This window comes from Physeter macrocephalus, chromosome 11 (assembly GCF_002837175.3).
Source record: "Physeter macrocephalus isolate SW-GA chromosome 11, ASM283717v5, whole genome shotgun sequence".
NCBI lineage: Eukaryota > Metazoa > Chordata > Mammalia > Artiodactyla > Physeteridae > Physeter > Physeter macrocephalus.
Window position 1 is genome coordinate 18,684,468 of NC_041224.1, and position 15,253 is coordinate 18,699,720.

A 15,253-nucleotide genomic window follows, 5' to 3' on the forward strand; every position below is an offset into this window, starting at 1 on the left:
TGGGAGAGGCCACAACAGTGAGGGGCCCACGTACCGCAAAAAAAAAAAATAAAAAATAATAATAATATAAGTACGTATTTCTAGGAATAAGCTGAGGTATAATTCTTATATTATAATCACCTGCTCACTTGTGTTGTCCCTCTCCTCCACCATGAATCACCTGATGGTTGTGCTCATACCCTTTTAATTTCGTATCCCCTGTAGTGTCTATAGGGTAAATATTAATTGAATTGAATTCACTTGTTTAATTAAACTGATCCCACTAATTTACTTCACTCCATCACTCAATACCATTACATATTCTTATCCTTTGTGTGTTTATCTTTCAAAAGATAATCTTACTTCCATGAGATTAAAGTTCCTGGGAGTATCTCACTATATTCGCCACTAGGAGTCACAGGGATAGGGCCAATTAATTTTGATACTGGATTAGATTCAAGTTTCTGGACCAGAAAAGCAGTTTTCCAGTGTCGTTCTTTTAAGAAGAGATAACTCTGATACAACAATATGGTTAGTATTGAGAAAATAATAACTTCTACCTGAATAAAATGCCCACAAGGCCAGAGTGTGTTCCTGATTGCTCATTTATTCATTTGTTGTGTGGATCAGTCTACTCCCATAAATGTGATCAGTTTATTCTCTCCCATGCTTAATCTATAGGTTAAGCTAAATTACATGTAGAAGACCCTTTATCAATATACCATGAAAATCACTTTCTCATGACTCAGAGATACTCAAAGTAGAGAGGAGAGTGAATTCTTGGAAGAAAGACATGTTGAGCAAAGACACAAAGGTAAGACATTTCAAAACATGTTCAAGATAAGATGGCAGACCATTGTGTCTGGCTTCCAGAACACAGTGGGAGTAGACCGTGACCTAAGGCTGGAAGGACAGGTAGGTAACAAAATACACAAGTTTTTGAATGCCAGGCTAAGAAGTTTACATTTTATATTTTAGGTAGTAAGGAATCTTTGGATTTTGAGCTGGAAGGAGTGAGGTGGTGATGTGCTCTGATTTTTCTTTTTTTTTTTCCTGGCCATGCCATGTGGCCTGTGGGATCTTAGTTCCCCGACCAAGGATTGAACCAGGGCCCAGCAGTGAAAGCTCCAAGTCCTAACCACTGGACTGCCAGGGAGTTCCCAATGTGTTCTGTTTTAGAAAGACAACTCTAGCAGCTGTAGACTGAAACCGTAGAGTGAGAGTAGAAAGAAAAGAAATTCCAGAAATGATACGGAAATAAAGTTCAGATTTGCCTGTAATCATAGCTAACTAGTCAGTAGTGGAGCCAGGGCTTAAATGGTCTGTCTGACTCTAAAACCAATATACACTGTGCTCCCCTACAGTGTAAATGTGGTCACCCCTCAGTATTCCCAGGGGACTGGTTTCAGGACACCGCTCCCAACCCCAGGACACCCAAATCCACAGATGCTCAAGTCCCTTTGTTTGTGTAGTATTTGTATATAACCTATGTACATCCTTCTGTATACTTTAATATCTGGATTACTTATAATACCTAATACAATGTAAATGCTATGTAAATAGTTGTAAATACGGTGTAAATGCTGTGTAAACAGTTGCTAGCATGCAGCAAATTCAAGTTTTGTCTTTTGGGAACTTTCTAGAATTTTTTTTTCTGATTATTTTCAATCCGGAGTTGATTGAATCTGCAGATGTGAAACCCACAGATACAGAGGGCCATCTGTATACTGTTATTATAATTATTTAAATGTCTGTTTATTAGGAGAGAGAACCATGACTTTTCATTTTTATGTCCCAGGGTCTTAGCACAGTGCCTAAAAAAACAGTGGGAACTTAATTAGTTCAATCAATAAACATTTATTGAGCACCTACTAGGCATTGTGCTAGGGTGTGCATATGATTCAGCTTTAGTAGATTACTGCCAGTTTTCCGAAGGAATTATAACCAATGTATGCATACACACCAATTTATGAGAGTTCCTGTTGTTCCATATCCCTGCCCACAGTTGGTATTTATGTCTTTTTATCATTTTAGCTCTTCTAGTGGGTGGTATACCAATGTGGGTTTTTTAAACAATTTTTTTAATTGAGAAACTCACATAACATAAAATTAACCGTTTAAAAGTGAACTCTTCAGTAGCATTTACATTCATATTGTTGTACAACCACCTCTGTCTAGCACCAAAACACTTCATCACCCCAAAAGGAAACTCTGTACCCATTAGGCAGTTGCTCCCTATTCCCTACCCCTGTCCCCACCAGCCTATAACAACCCGTAATCTTCATTTTGTCTCTGTGGATTTACCGATTTTGAATATTTCTTTCTTTCTTTTTTTTATAAGTTTATTTTTTATTTATTTTTATTTTTGGCTGTGTTGGGTCTTTGTTGCTGCGTGCGGGCTCTCTATTTGCGGACAGTGAGGGCTACTCTTCATTGCAGTGCACAGGCTTCTCATTGTGGTTTCTTGTCTTGCTGCAGAGCACGGGCTCTAGGCACATGGGCTTCAGTAGTTGTGGCATGCAGGCTCAGTAGTTGTGGCTCGTGGGCTCCAGAGCGCAGGCTCAGTAGTTGTGGTGCACAGGCTTAGTTGCTCCATGGCATGTGGGATCTTTCCAGACCAGGGCTTGAACCCGTGTCCCCTGCATTGGGAGGTAGTTTCTTAACCACTGCGCCACCAGGAAAGCCCTTGGTGGAGATTTTTTGAATCTGTAGATTGCTTTGGGTAAAATTCATATCTAACGATATTGTCTTTTAGTCCATGAACATGGGATGTCTTTCTCTTTATTTATGTCTTTAATTTCTTTCAACAATGTTTTGTAGCTTTTATTGTACATGTCTTTCACCTCTTTGGTTAATTCCTAAGTATTTTATCCTTTTTGATGCTATTATAAAAGGAATTGTTTCATAATTTCCTTTTCAGATTGTTCATTATTAGTGTATAGAAATGCAACTGAGTTTGTGTTTTTTGTTGTTGTTTTTCTTTGTTTGTTTTTACTCCTTCCTGTTTTTATAAACACAGTTTATTCTGGCTTTGTTTTCTCTCTCTGTTTCTATCCCTCCCTTTGAAATCCTTCAGTGCTAACCATCCTAGTCCAGTATCTCATGGCCTCATGGCTGCTAATAGTTTCTTAACTATTATCCTATCAGTTCATCCTGTTTGCTTCTCTCTGATTAGAACTTTTAAAATACAATTTCACTGGGGAGTCACTCTTTCCTCGAGTATTTTCTTACTCATCTTACTTCCCTTATCTGAATTCTTATAGCACTATTTCTGTACCACTTAATCTTATATTTGAGTGTATAGTGCCTTGAACCACCTAGTATTCTATTGGCTATAATTTTTTCCAATTAAAAAAAAAAACTTGCTGACTGCCTGCTATGTGGGAAATAATGTGACTGGGTGATACAATGATAAATAACACATACCCAATTTTGTCCTTAATATTAGATAGCATTTATTAAGTGGCTACCATGTGTCTGATATTGTTCTATGAACTTTATATATAACTCAGTCCTCACAGCAACACCATGTGGTCTACACTATTTTCTTCATTTTACACAGGAGAAAACTGAGGTACAGAGAGGTAAAATAACTTTTTCCAAATTAGCTAATAAGTGACAAAACCATGATTCAAACCTACTTCACTAGCTTCAGAATCCATGCTGTTAGCCACTACCACTATATTATCCAGTTGAAAAGGTAAGACAGAGACCTAAATAAGCATACTTTGAGGTTTACTATAACAACTTTGTGAGAAGTTGAACTATAACTTTTATAGTTCAGCAGATGGCAAGATTACTTCCACCTAGGGAAAAAACAAAGGCATTATGAAGGATTTGGAAGTGGGGTGGGGAGAAACATTCCACAGACAGGAACTTGTGTGATATAAAGCACTCTTGAGAGGAGACTCTTCAGAACGTATTACCAGGCACAGTGAGTAATGTAGTTTAACTGCAAAGGATGCTTGAAATGGTAAAGGGAAATAAGTTTATAAAAGTGGATTGCAGCCAAGTCATAGTTCTTGAATGTGAGATTAAGATGTTTAAGTCATATTTTTTAAGTAGTGCAGTGATATTTTTAAGTCTGTATCATAGAAATGTTTGACTGTAATTATGCAAAAGGTCAAAGAGAGGAGAAGGACTAGCTAGAAAGTTATTGCCATAGGCTAAGTAAGAGATAATGAAGCCCTGAATTAGGTAGCTAGCAGGGAAAGTAGAGACTGGAGGAGAGACTATGTGAATCTTCTTGAATCTTCAAGATTTATCAACGGATTGGCTATACAGCAAGGATGGGGCTGGGAGACTAAAAATGACTAGTGGGTGGTTGGAAGAGGCAGATGCCATTAACAGAGATAACAAAGAGCACAGTTAGGACATGACAGTTTGGGAGAAAGGAAGATATATAATCAGTTTGAGACATGCCAAGTTTATGATGCCAGTGGAAGGAAACATTCAACAATAATGTAGATTTTTTTTTTTTTTTGGCTGCATTGGGTCTTAGTTGCAGCATGCGGCCTTTCCGTTGCTGCACGCGGCCTCTTTGTGGTGCACGGTCTCTTCGTTGCGGTGCTCAGGCTCCTCTCTAGATGTGGCTCGCGGGTTTCTCTCTAGTTGTGGCATGCGAGTTTTCTCTCTCTAGTTGTGGCACGCAGGCTCCGGAGTGCATGGGCTCTGAAGTTTGCGGTATGCGGGCTCTCTCGTTGAGGCGCGCAAGCTCAGTAGTTGTCGCATGCGGGCTTAGTTGCCCCGCAGCATGTGGGATCTTAGTTTCCTGACCGGGATTGAACCCAAGTCCCCTGCATTGTAAGGCAGATTCTTTACCATTGGATCACCAGGCAAGTCCGATAATGTAGAATTTAAGAGATGAAAATTAGAGATGTAACTATTAGAGACCTTGGTGTACATTTGATACCTAAATCCAGGGAAGCATGTAGAGGAAAAACATCTAGGGGACATATGGAAAAATCAGAACCACCAAAGGAATATTCCCAGGGTAAGGAGAACCAGAAGATTACGGTGGATTAAAATAGGAGGTGAGAGAGTGGAATGTTTCAGAGAGGTAAAACAAATGTGGCAAAACATCAGCATTTATGAAATCTACGTGGTGAGAACATGAGTTTTTGTGCTTATACATGCTATTTCATATTGTTTTTCCCTTAGATCTTTGTTTTTCGTTGCTTCTATAATTGGCTGTTCTACTTCAAATCATTTTCTAGTTGTTATATCTTACAAGTGAATTCTAGATTCCTTCATAGCACTCAGAAATCATAGACTAACTGTGGTATCTACACATGTTATATAGACATGGATAAAGTGAATATCAGGTTATTAGACTTAAGAGTAAATATAGATTAGCCCTCAATAAGGCTCCCTTGGCAGATTTCTAGCAGCATAAAAGACGGAGCTGATATGAATGAGCCCTGCTCTTCCAATATAAGATTAAGTATTATGAACAAAAAAAATAATCATAGCCTTGATTAAAGGAATAAAAGGGAAATCCAGTTTTGTTTTAATGCCAGCAACAGCTCAAAACCATAGTCAAAAGCAGGAAATGACACCACAGAATATAAGCCTTGGTGCCTGGGGTTTTAATACTTACTTGAAGCAAAAATTGTACCTTTGGGTCCACAGGCAGCTGGAATTGAGCCCCCTGCATAAAGCCTAGTCTCAAAGGGCTACTGTATTGTGAAAGAATGAGAAAAATTCAGTGGTCCAGAGCTATTAAAACCCTTAGGACCCTGACAGAAGCCAATGCAAAAACTGTTCTCTACCACAAAACTTAGGGCTTTGGGAGCTCCTGTTAAGGAAGTATTTTTTAAAAAATCAAAAACCTCAGTGAAGATGTGCTCACAATATAAATATAAACTGTGAGGATAGTCAACAGATGCAACAAAGAAGAAAATTGTCCTTCTAAGAACAGGAGATAAGAAACCTAATCTGAAAAATACCATAAAACTAATCATTTAAAAATAAACAGAGATAAAAGAAGGAATAAAACCTTAATGAAAGAACGTGACAGGATGAGGAAAAAAAAGAACTATAAATGAAATGTTCATTGATTTTTTTTTTCTTTAACGGTTGGATTAAACTACTGAAATGAGAATTAGTGAATTGGAAGATGATCTGGTCAAATCACCCAGCATACAGAACCAAGAGATGAGGAAGGAAAATATAAGAATGCTTAGGAGACATGGGAGATAGAATGAGAAAGTACAGCATAGATCTATCTAATGACAGTTTAGAAGAAGTGAATGGTAGATGCAATATTACCATAAAATAATGGTTGAGATTTTCCAGAATTGACAAGAAAGACAAGTCCTCATATTTAAGAAGTACACAGGGGCTTCCCTGGTGGCGCAGCGGTTGCGCGTCCGCCTGCCGATGCAGGGGAACCGGGTTCGCGCCCTGGTCTGGGAGGATCCCGCATGCCGCGGAGCGGCTGGGCCCGTGAGCCATGGCCGCTGAGCCTGCGCGTCTGGAGCCTGTGCTCCGCAACGGGAGAGGCCGCAGCAGAGGGAGGCCCGCATACCAAAAAAAAAAAGAAGTACACAGTATCCTGAACAGGATAAATGAAAACAATCCACATTTAAACAAACCATAGAGAAACTGTTCAGCATTAAAGCAAATAGAAAATTTTAAACCAATTGTCGAGCAAAAATTAAAGAACACCAGTTATACTAACAATTACCTTCCCATCTGAAACAAAAGATATCAGAAAAAGATAGAAAAAATCTTCAAATTGCTTAGAGAAAATAATTGTCAACTTAGCATTTTATACCTTGTTAAAGTATTAGCTGAGAATAAAATAAAGATATTTTCAGGAAAATTAAGACTTATCAACTTGCCATTCACAGACCTTTACTTTGAAGGCAAATAAAGGGTATACCTCAGCAAAAAGAAAATTGAATACAGAAGGAAAGAGAGGGCAGCAAGAAAAAGTTCTAACTCAGAAAAAAGTAAACATGTTGATAAATCTTAAGCACTGACTGTAAAAAAAATTATTGTAATGATGATGACTAATTTGGAGGGGGTTAAAAACAGTATGACAGCAAAACTTAGAAGATGGGAGAAGGAAATCAGACAACATTTTAGCATCCTTAGCATCCTTGTATTGAGTGGGAGGAGGATAGAGATACTAATTAGACTTTGTCAATGATTATTTTTAAAATATAGGGGTAAAACTATAGTATGTACAATTTTCAAACCAATAGGTGGAGAAAAACACAGTAAGAAAAATAGAATATAGGAAAAGAGAGAATAAAAGATACGTAAAAGAAGATACAAAAGCATAAGTTAAGATAAAGAATAAATCCAAATATTTCAGTAATCACAATACATGAAAGTAGTACTTTCAAATTGAAAAACTAATAACAAAATGTGGCCACATGTTATTTCTAAGAGAAACATCTAAAACATAGTGTCACAGAAAGATTGTAAGTAAAGGAATAGAAAAAAATCAGAATTCTGACCCTTATAATCTTTATGCATCTAACAACATATCCTAAATTTACATGGCAAAAAAATGCACAAATACCACACATTCAAGGACCAGATAACCTCTATCTTATATAGGTATTCTAATATTTTAGAGGAAAAACTCCCGAAGTTCTTTTATGAGGCTAATGTAAATCTTAATTTCAAAATTAAATATGTATTATGAAAAGGAAGAGATCATTGTTACATATGAACGTAGGTACAAAAATTTCCTAAAAATGTTAGATATTGTTTTAAAAAGTCATTTTCTAATACCTGAGGTTTGCTTTAAAAGTTTATGCTCTGTTAAATGAGTATGATAGTAATACCAACTTTGAAACATGTAATATAGGCAATCCACTGGGGCTAGCCCAGCCTAGATCAGCCATCTCTGAGTGTCCCACCGACTCATGTGATAAATAAATGCCTGTTGTTTTATATACTGAGATTTTCAGTTGTTTGCTTTGTAATAACAAGCTAATACATCTGGCAAAGTTAAAATTTAGATGTTGCCAACTATGTGGAGGAAAAAATGGGAAATTTCCATTGCTTTTTAAAAAATATTTATTTGCTTCTTGGCTGCATTGGGTCTTAGTTGCAGCACATGGGACCTTCGTTGAGGCATTCGGGATCTTTTGTTGTGGCGTGCGGTCTCTTCATTTCGGCACTGGGGTTTCTCTCTAGTTGTGGCATGCGGGTTTTCTCTCTCTAGTTGTGGTGGGCAGGCTCCAGGGCGCGTGGGATCTGTAGTTTGCAGCATGCGGGTTCTCTAGTTGTTGGGCGCGAGCTCAGTAGTTGTGGCGCGTGGGCTTAGTTGCCCGTCGGCATGTAGGATCTTAGTTCCCTGACCGGGGATTGAACCCGTGTCCCCTGCGTTGGAAGGTGGATTCTTTACCACTGGACCACCAGGGAAGTCCCAAATCTCCATTGCTTTTGATGGGAAAGTGAATTAATACAATTACTTTGCAGAAAAGTTTGGTGATATTTAATTGCAAATTTGAAGATACCCATATCCTATTGTCAGGAATCAGTAAACACACCAGTAGGTAAAGAGTCATTTAAAGGATATTCATTGGCGGGAGGAGCGGCAGCGGCCAGGCAGCCCAGCTTCGCGAAGGCTCTTGGCGCGCCGCGGCCTGCAGGCACCCAGCAGGTGCCAGCCCCGCCGCCACGATGCCCAAGAGGAAGGTCAGCTCCAAGGAGGGGGCAGCGAAGGAGGAGCCCAAGAGGAGATCGGCGAGGTTGTCAGCTACACTGGCTCCTGCAGAAGTGGAAACGAAGCCAAAAAAGGCGGCAGGAAAGGATAAATCTTCAGACAAAAAAGTGCAAATAAAAGGGAAAAGGGGAGCGAAAGGAAAACAGGCCGAAGCTAACCAAGAAACTAAAGAAGACTTACCTGCAGAAAATGGAGAAACTAAAAACGAGGAGAGCACAGCCTCTGATGAAGCAGGAGAGAAAGAAGCCGAGTCTGATTAATACCACGCACCTGGTCCTATCAGTGGTCCCTGTCTCCCTTCTTGTACAATCCAGAGGAATATTTTTGTCAACTATTTTGTAAATGCAAGTTTTTTAGTAGTTCTAGAAACATTTTTAAAAGGAGGGAATCCCACCTCATCCCATTTTTTAAGTGTAAATGCTTTTTTTTAAGAGGTGATATCATTTGCTGGTTGTTTATTTTTTGGTACAACCAGAAAATAGTGGGATATTGAATATGGGAGGCTTTGGTTGTCTTGGGTGTCAGCTTAACATTCCACAGATGGGGGGTAGCTTTTATATCCTATAATACAAAGCATACTTAATGGCAGTTTGGAGTCAGTTGTGCATTTAATGTCTTAAACACTTTAAATTACTACTCTTCCCATGTTGTTTTTGGTAGAATTGTTTCCTAAAGCAAACCACTCACCCCTTGATCTCGGCTCTCCTGGGCAGAGTTTTGTGCACTCTGTACCATCTTTGGTCATGGTAGTCCAGTTCTTCTAGTAACTTTGTTAATGTGCTGTGAATGATTGACAATTGGAGTATGTAGTGTATATGATATTAAATTGCAAATTAGTGGGACTTACAATGTAACAGCATATCAATATTTGAAGATATTGGTACTTGATATAACTGTGAAGGAAAATTTGCCTCCAAATTTTAAGCTGGAAAGTCACTGGAATAACTGTTCAGAAAAGAATCACAACTACATGATTTTTTAGATTTTTGGTACGTATGTTGAGAATTGTGTACAAATTGAAATGTCTGTGTACTGATCCTCAAAGCAACCAATAAAATCTCAATTATGAAAGAAAAAAAAGATATTCATTGCAGCATTCTAATAGTGAAAATTTGGAAACAACCTAAATGTCCATCAACAAGGGGCATGAATAGATAAATGAATTACATATTATAGTCATATAATGTAGAGTGAATAGTGCCCTCCCAAAAAGGGCACTATTCATGTCTACCCGGAACTTCAGGATATGATCTTATTCAGGAATAGGCTCTTAGTTAATATGAGGTCGTGCTGGATTAAGACAGGCCCTGAATCCAATAACTGCTGTCCTTATAAAAGGTGAAGATACACAGAAACACACAGGAGGGATTGGAGTGACACAGATACAAGCCAAGGAACACAAAGATTACTGGCAACCACCAGAAGCTAGAGAGAGGTGTGGAACAGATTCTCCCACAGAACCTCCAAAAAGAACCAACCTTACCAACACCTTGACTTTGGACTTCTAGCCTCCTGAAATATGAGGGAATAAATGTTTAAGCCACCCAGTTTGTAGTGTAATGTTTTATGGCAGCCCTAGGAACTAATACTACATAGCAGTTTAAACGAATGAACTAGAACTATATGTATCAATATGGGTAAATCTTGAAAACTTAGTGTCAAATGGGAAAAAAAGTATATCGCATTACAATTTATGTAAACCCAAGGCAGACGGTGGGGGACGGAGGAGACTGTGACCTCCAGTACGCAAGTGGTACTGACTGGACAAAGTGGCTTTGAGCTTCATTTTAAAGATGAATGAAGTACACTGAAAACTACAAATCATTGGTGAAAGAAACTAAAGAAAAATAAATTGAGAGGCATCTTGTGTTCATGGATTGGAAGACTTACTACTGTTAGACGTGAATACTACTCAAAGCAATCTACAGGTTCAGTGCATCCCCATCAGAATGGAATCTCAAGGGACTCCAAATAGCCAAAACAATCTTGAAAATAAGAACTAAATTGGAGGACTCATATTTCCTGATTTCAAAACTTACTACAAAACTATAGTAATCAAAACAGTGTGGGACTGCCATAAAGACAGACATATATATCAATGGAATAGAATAGAGTAAAAAAATATCCCTCGCATATATGTCAAATAATTTTCAACAAGAGTGCCAGGACCATCCAATGGAGAAAGGACAGTCTTTCCACAAATGGTGTTGGGAAAACTGGTTATCCACATTGAAAAGAATGAAGTTGGACCCTTGTTTTACACCATATAGAAAAACTAACTCAAAATGGATCAAAGACATAAATACAAGAGCTAAAACTATGGGGAAAGCTTCATGATATTGAATTTGGCAAGATTTCTTGGATGTGACACCAAAAGCACAACAACAAAAGAAAATATAGATAAATTGGACTTCCTCAAAATTAGAAACTTCTGTATATCAAAGGACACTATCAAGAGTGAAGATGGAACAGAATGGGAGAAAATATTTGCAAATCATATATCTGATAAGAGATTAATACACAGAATATATAAAGGACTCCTACAACTCAGCAACAACAAAAAACAGCCCAATTCAAAGATGGGCAGAGGAGATATACTGATCGCCAATAAGCATGTGAAACGATGCTCAACATCATTAATCATTAGGGAAATGCAAATCAAAATCACAGTGAGATACCACTCACACCCTGTAATCATGGCCATATGTTAAAGAGGGGAAAAGGAAAATAACAAATGTTGGCAAGGATATGGAGAAAATGAAATCCTCATAAATTACTGGAAAGTATGTAAAATGGTTCAGCTGCTGTGCAGAACAGGTTGGTGGGTCCTCAAAAAGTTAAGCATAGAGTTAACCATATGATCCAGCCCTTCCATTCATAGGTATATACTCAAGGGAATTGAAAACAAGAACTCAAATACATGCATGTGCATGTTCTTAGCAACACCATTCACAATAGTCAAAAGGTGGAAACAGCCCAAATGTCCATCAATGAATGGATAAACAAATGTGGTCTAAACGTGCAATGGAATATTACTCAGCCATAAAAAAGGACTGACACATGTCACAACGTGGATGAACACTGAAACATTATAAGTAAATAAGCCAGAAACTAAAGGTCACATATTGTATGATTCCATTTATATAAAATATCCAAAGTAAGCAAATCCATAGAGACATAACGTATGTTATGTATATTTTACCACAATAAAAACCATGAGTAAGGGCAGGTTTGTGACAGTCCTGGGAGCTGGGTGGGAAGCGGAAGCTGGAGGGGAGCAGCGTGGTGGCCCAGGCTGGTAGGAAGCAGACAGCAGACTTCCCTCACCCCCACTTCCCTCTGGAGGGCTATTTGGAAATTTAGTAACCCACAGCTAACATTTATTAAATATTATTGGCCTTAATATATGTCCTTAATATATGTCCTTAACTTACAGCCTCACTTCAAATGATGGTAACTTTATCTAATTTACCATCGTGTGGTGCCAGATCTTTCCTGAAAGATTTGAATAATCTCTTACTCAGGTAGTGTTACGGACCTATAATGTTTGTGGAACGGGAACACTTAGCTGCACTGAGCAGTGAGAACAAAGCCTCCGAAGCCCTTGTCCAGCTGTTTCTTCTCCCATTCTCTTCTCCCCTAGCCTAGTTTTTGGTGTAGGGCTGTACCAACGGCTCTTGGTATTACTACTGTGTTTTTGTTTTTTGTGTGTGTGTGTGTGTGTGTGTGTGTGTGTGTGGTACGTGGGTCTCTCACTGCTGTGGCCTCTCCCGTTGCGGAGCACAGGCTCCGGACGCGCAGGCTCAGCGGCCATGGCTCACGGGCCCAGCCTCTCTGCGGCATGTGGGATCTTCCCGGATCGGGGCACGAACCCGTGTGCCCTGCATCGGCAGACGGATTCTCAACCACTGCGCCACCAGGGAAGCCCTACTACTGTCTTTTGAATGGAAGCTTGACTCTTCCCTCCCTTAGCAAAGCGAGTCTAGTCTGCTTGGTTACGTGCAAGAACTGTTCAGTGCCAAATTCCAGCCACTGTCAAAATGGCCGGAATCTTTATTTCCGTCATTCACTCAGCTAGTCAGTCAGCCATTCATTCAACATAATTATTATAAGCCTGCTATGTGTCAGGCACAGCGATATGTATGCTCAGATAATCAAGGAGTTTTCCATGCCTTTTCATTTGTTGGTACATTTATTATATCTAATTTTTATTCTCAAGTATTGAAACACATGAAGGAAGAACAGAGTACTTGATGTATTATTATTGTTCAAACTAAAAAAACTGTTGACTGGTATTGTTTATATGTAAGTGGAAAGCATATCAGAAGCCGTAAATTTTTAAGACTGAATAAGGAATGAAGAAAATATGACAGTTGAATAGCTTTCTCTAGAGAGTAAGGAAAATACACATCAGTGAGAGAAAAATCACAACTGTTAAGAAAAAATGGGAAAAGAATCTAAAAAGAATATATATGTACATACATGCGTATATATGTATGTGTATATATATAACTGAATCACTGTGCTGTGTACATGAAACTAACACAACATTGTAAATCAATGATACTTCAATAAAAAATTCGAATTAAAACTACCCCATCTAAAAGTGCAATTAAATATATGGTGGCACACATATGGGTATGAGGGTATCATTTTATGACTTGATCCTGGTGTGAGATTGGTTTTTATACTTTTCACATCCATTTCCCTTATCCTGGGAACCATCTGACAGACATACACCACTGGTCAGCCCTTCAGTGCACACTTCATCTAAGTTTTTATTTTCACTTAAAAAGCTTCTAATAGGTTTGTTTGTGGTTTTCTAGATGTCAGTTCAAGTCTCCTTGAATTTGCAGAGATGAGTAAAGACCTAAATAACACATATTTTTAAAAATTATGATTTTATAAACTATTCCTCTTTATTATATTTTTCCTAGCTGTATTCTTGTCTGTATCCCTTTTCTGCAAATTACGTAGGCCTTCCCTTGTTAGTGGTTAATACTTGAGACTATCATATGGTATTCTTTCAGTCAATTTAACAAGTGTTTTCTGAGTACTTAGTATGTGTCTAGTGTCAACCAAAAAATAATGCAGGAGGCTGCAAATAAGAAAAGTGTTTATTTGGGGTCTTAAGGGTCACAAATCAAGAGACACAGATTCTGGCAACTCTGAAAGAATGTTCCGAGGAAAAGAGTCAGGGGCTTATTAAAACAAAAAGCCAGAGGGTGTTAAAAGTTGCCTGGTGAGAATTATGATTGACTCTGACCTGAGTCAGACAGTATTTGTCCTTAAGGGATCACAAGTTTGTTTTTATTTATTTTTTTATTTTATTTTATTTTTTTGGCTGCATTGGGTCTTCATTGCTGCGCCCGGGCTTTCTCTAGTTGCAGCGAGCGGGGGCTACTCTTGCTTGCAGTGCACGGGCTTGTCATTGCGGTGGCTTCTCTTGTTGCGGAGCACAGGCTCTAGGAGTGCAAGCTTCAGTAGTTGTGGCACAAGGGCCCAGTAGTTGTGGTGCACAGGCTTAGTTGCTCTGCAGCGTGTGGGATCTTCCCGGACCAGGGATCGAACCCGTGTCCCCTGCATTGACAGGCAGATTCTTAACCACTGCACCACCAGGGAAGTCCCGGGATCACAAGTTGTTTTAGGGTAGGGGTCTGATAAGTAGATAGACTGTCACAAGTTATTTTAGGGTAAGGGTCCTATAAGTATCTTGAGTTTCTGACAGGTGTTCTGGATGACTTCATCAGGTCCTAAGGTCAGATTCCATCCAGGCTGAGACTTGTATAAGTCATACTTCCTTAATGGCCTCCCAGCTCCATTTAAGAGAGCTATCTGAGCAATACTGACTCTATTTTTATTTTCCTTTCACACTAGGACTTTGCTATCAGATGACATAAAACTGGAAAGGAAATGATGACATTTATACTAATTAACAGAATTTGCAAGTATTGTCCTGACTGTGATGCTGTCTAAAATTATGATCCTACCTTAATTTTGTAGAAATATTTAAAAGGTATACCACTTTCAACAGTTTGGCTAAATATGTTTTTATGATATTGCATGATGCAATATATATGCTCACTGTCAGTGATAACTTAACACTTTTATTTGTAATTTTAAAAACTCAGAATGGATTACTGGGCTAAAATTGGGAAACCTGAGATCTTATCCCGACTCCATCGCTGATTGCCCAGTGAACCTGAAGAAGCCTTTTCAGCTTCTGTAGGCTTCAGTTTCTTCTATCTTAAAAAGAGGGTGTTGGACTAGGTTGTCTCTGTGACCCCTTGTAATTCTAAAATGTTATTAAATATTACAGCATATAGATAAACCATTGAAATTAGGCTGTTTTAAGGGAATATAACTACTAAAAGTGTTACCCTTTAAGAAAGCTAGTTAGGGCTTCCCTGGTGGCACAGTGGTTGAGAGTCCACCTGCCAATGAAGGGGACACAGGTTCATGTCCCGGTCCGGGAGGATCCCACATGCCACGGAGCAGCTGGGCCCGTGAGCCATGGCCGCTGAGCCTGCGTGTCCGGAGCCTGTGCTCCACAACGGGAGAGGCCACAACGGTGAGAGGCCCACG

General features: G+C 38.9%; 2 protein-coding genes across 2 annotated transcripts in view; both read left to right on the top strand.

Moving 5' to 3' along the window:
• Positions 1-15,253, top strand: part of DNAJC1 (DnaJ heat shock protein family (Hsp40) member C1) — a 198,001-nt gene that overhangs the window by 130,661 nt on the left and 52,087 nt on the right. The gene's annotated exons all lie outside the window — the stretch shown is intronic.
• On the top strand, positions 8,531-8,928 carry LOC102988193 (non-histone chromosomal protein HMG-14-like). Its single transcript, XM_055087792.1, has one exon. The coding sequence runs from the start codon at positions 8,626-8,628 to the stop codon at positions 8,926-8,928; it is 303 nt and encodes a 100-aa protein (XP_054943767.1). The 5' UTR covers positions 8,531-8,625.

What these genes read in the sequence shown, in the direction of transcription:
- LOC102988193 (XM_055087792.1), top strand. Translation starts at nt 8,626, where the DNA reads ATGCCCAAGAGGAAGGTCAGCTCCAAGGAGGGGGCAGCGAAGGAGGAG.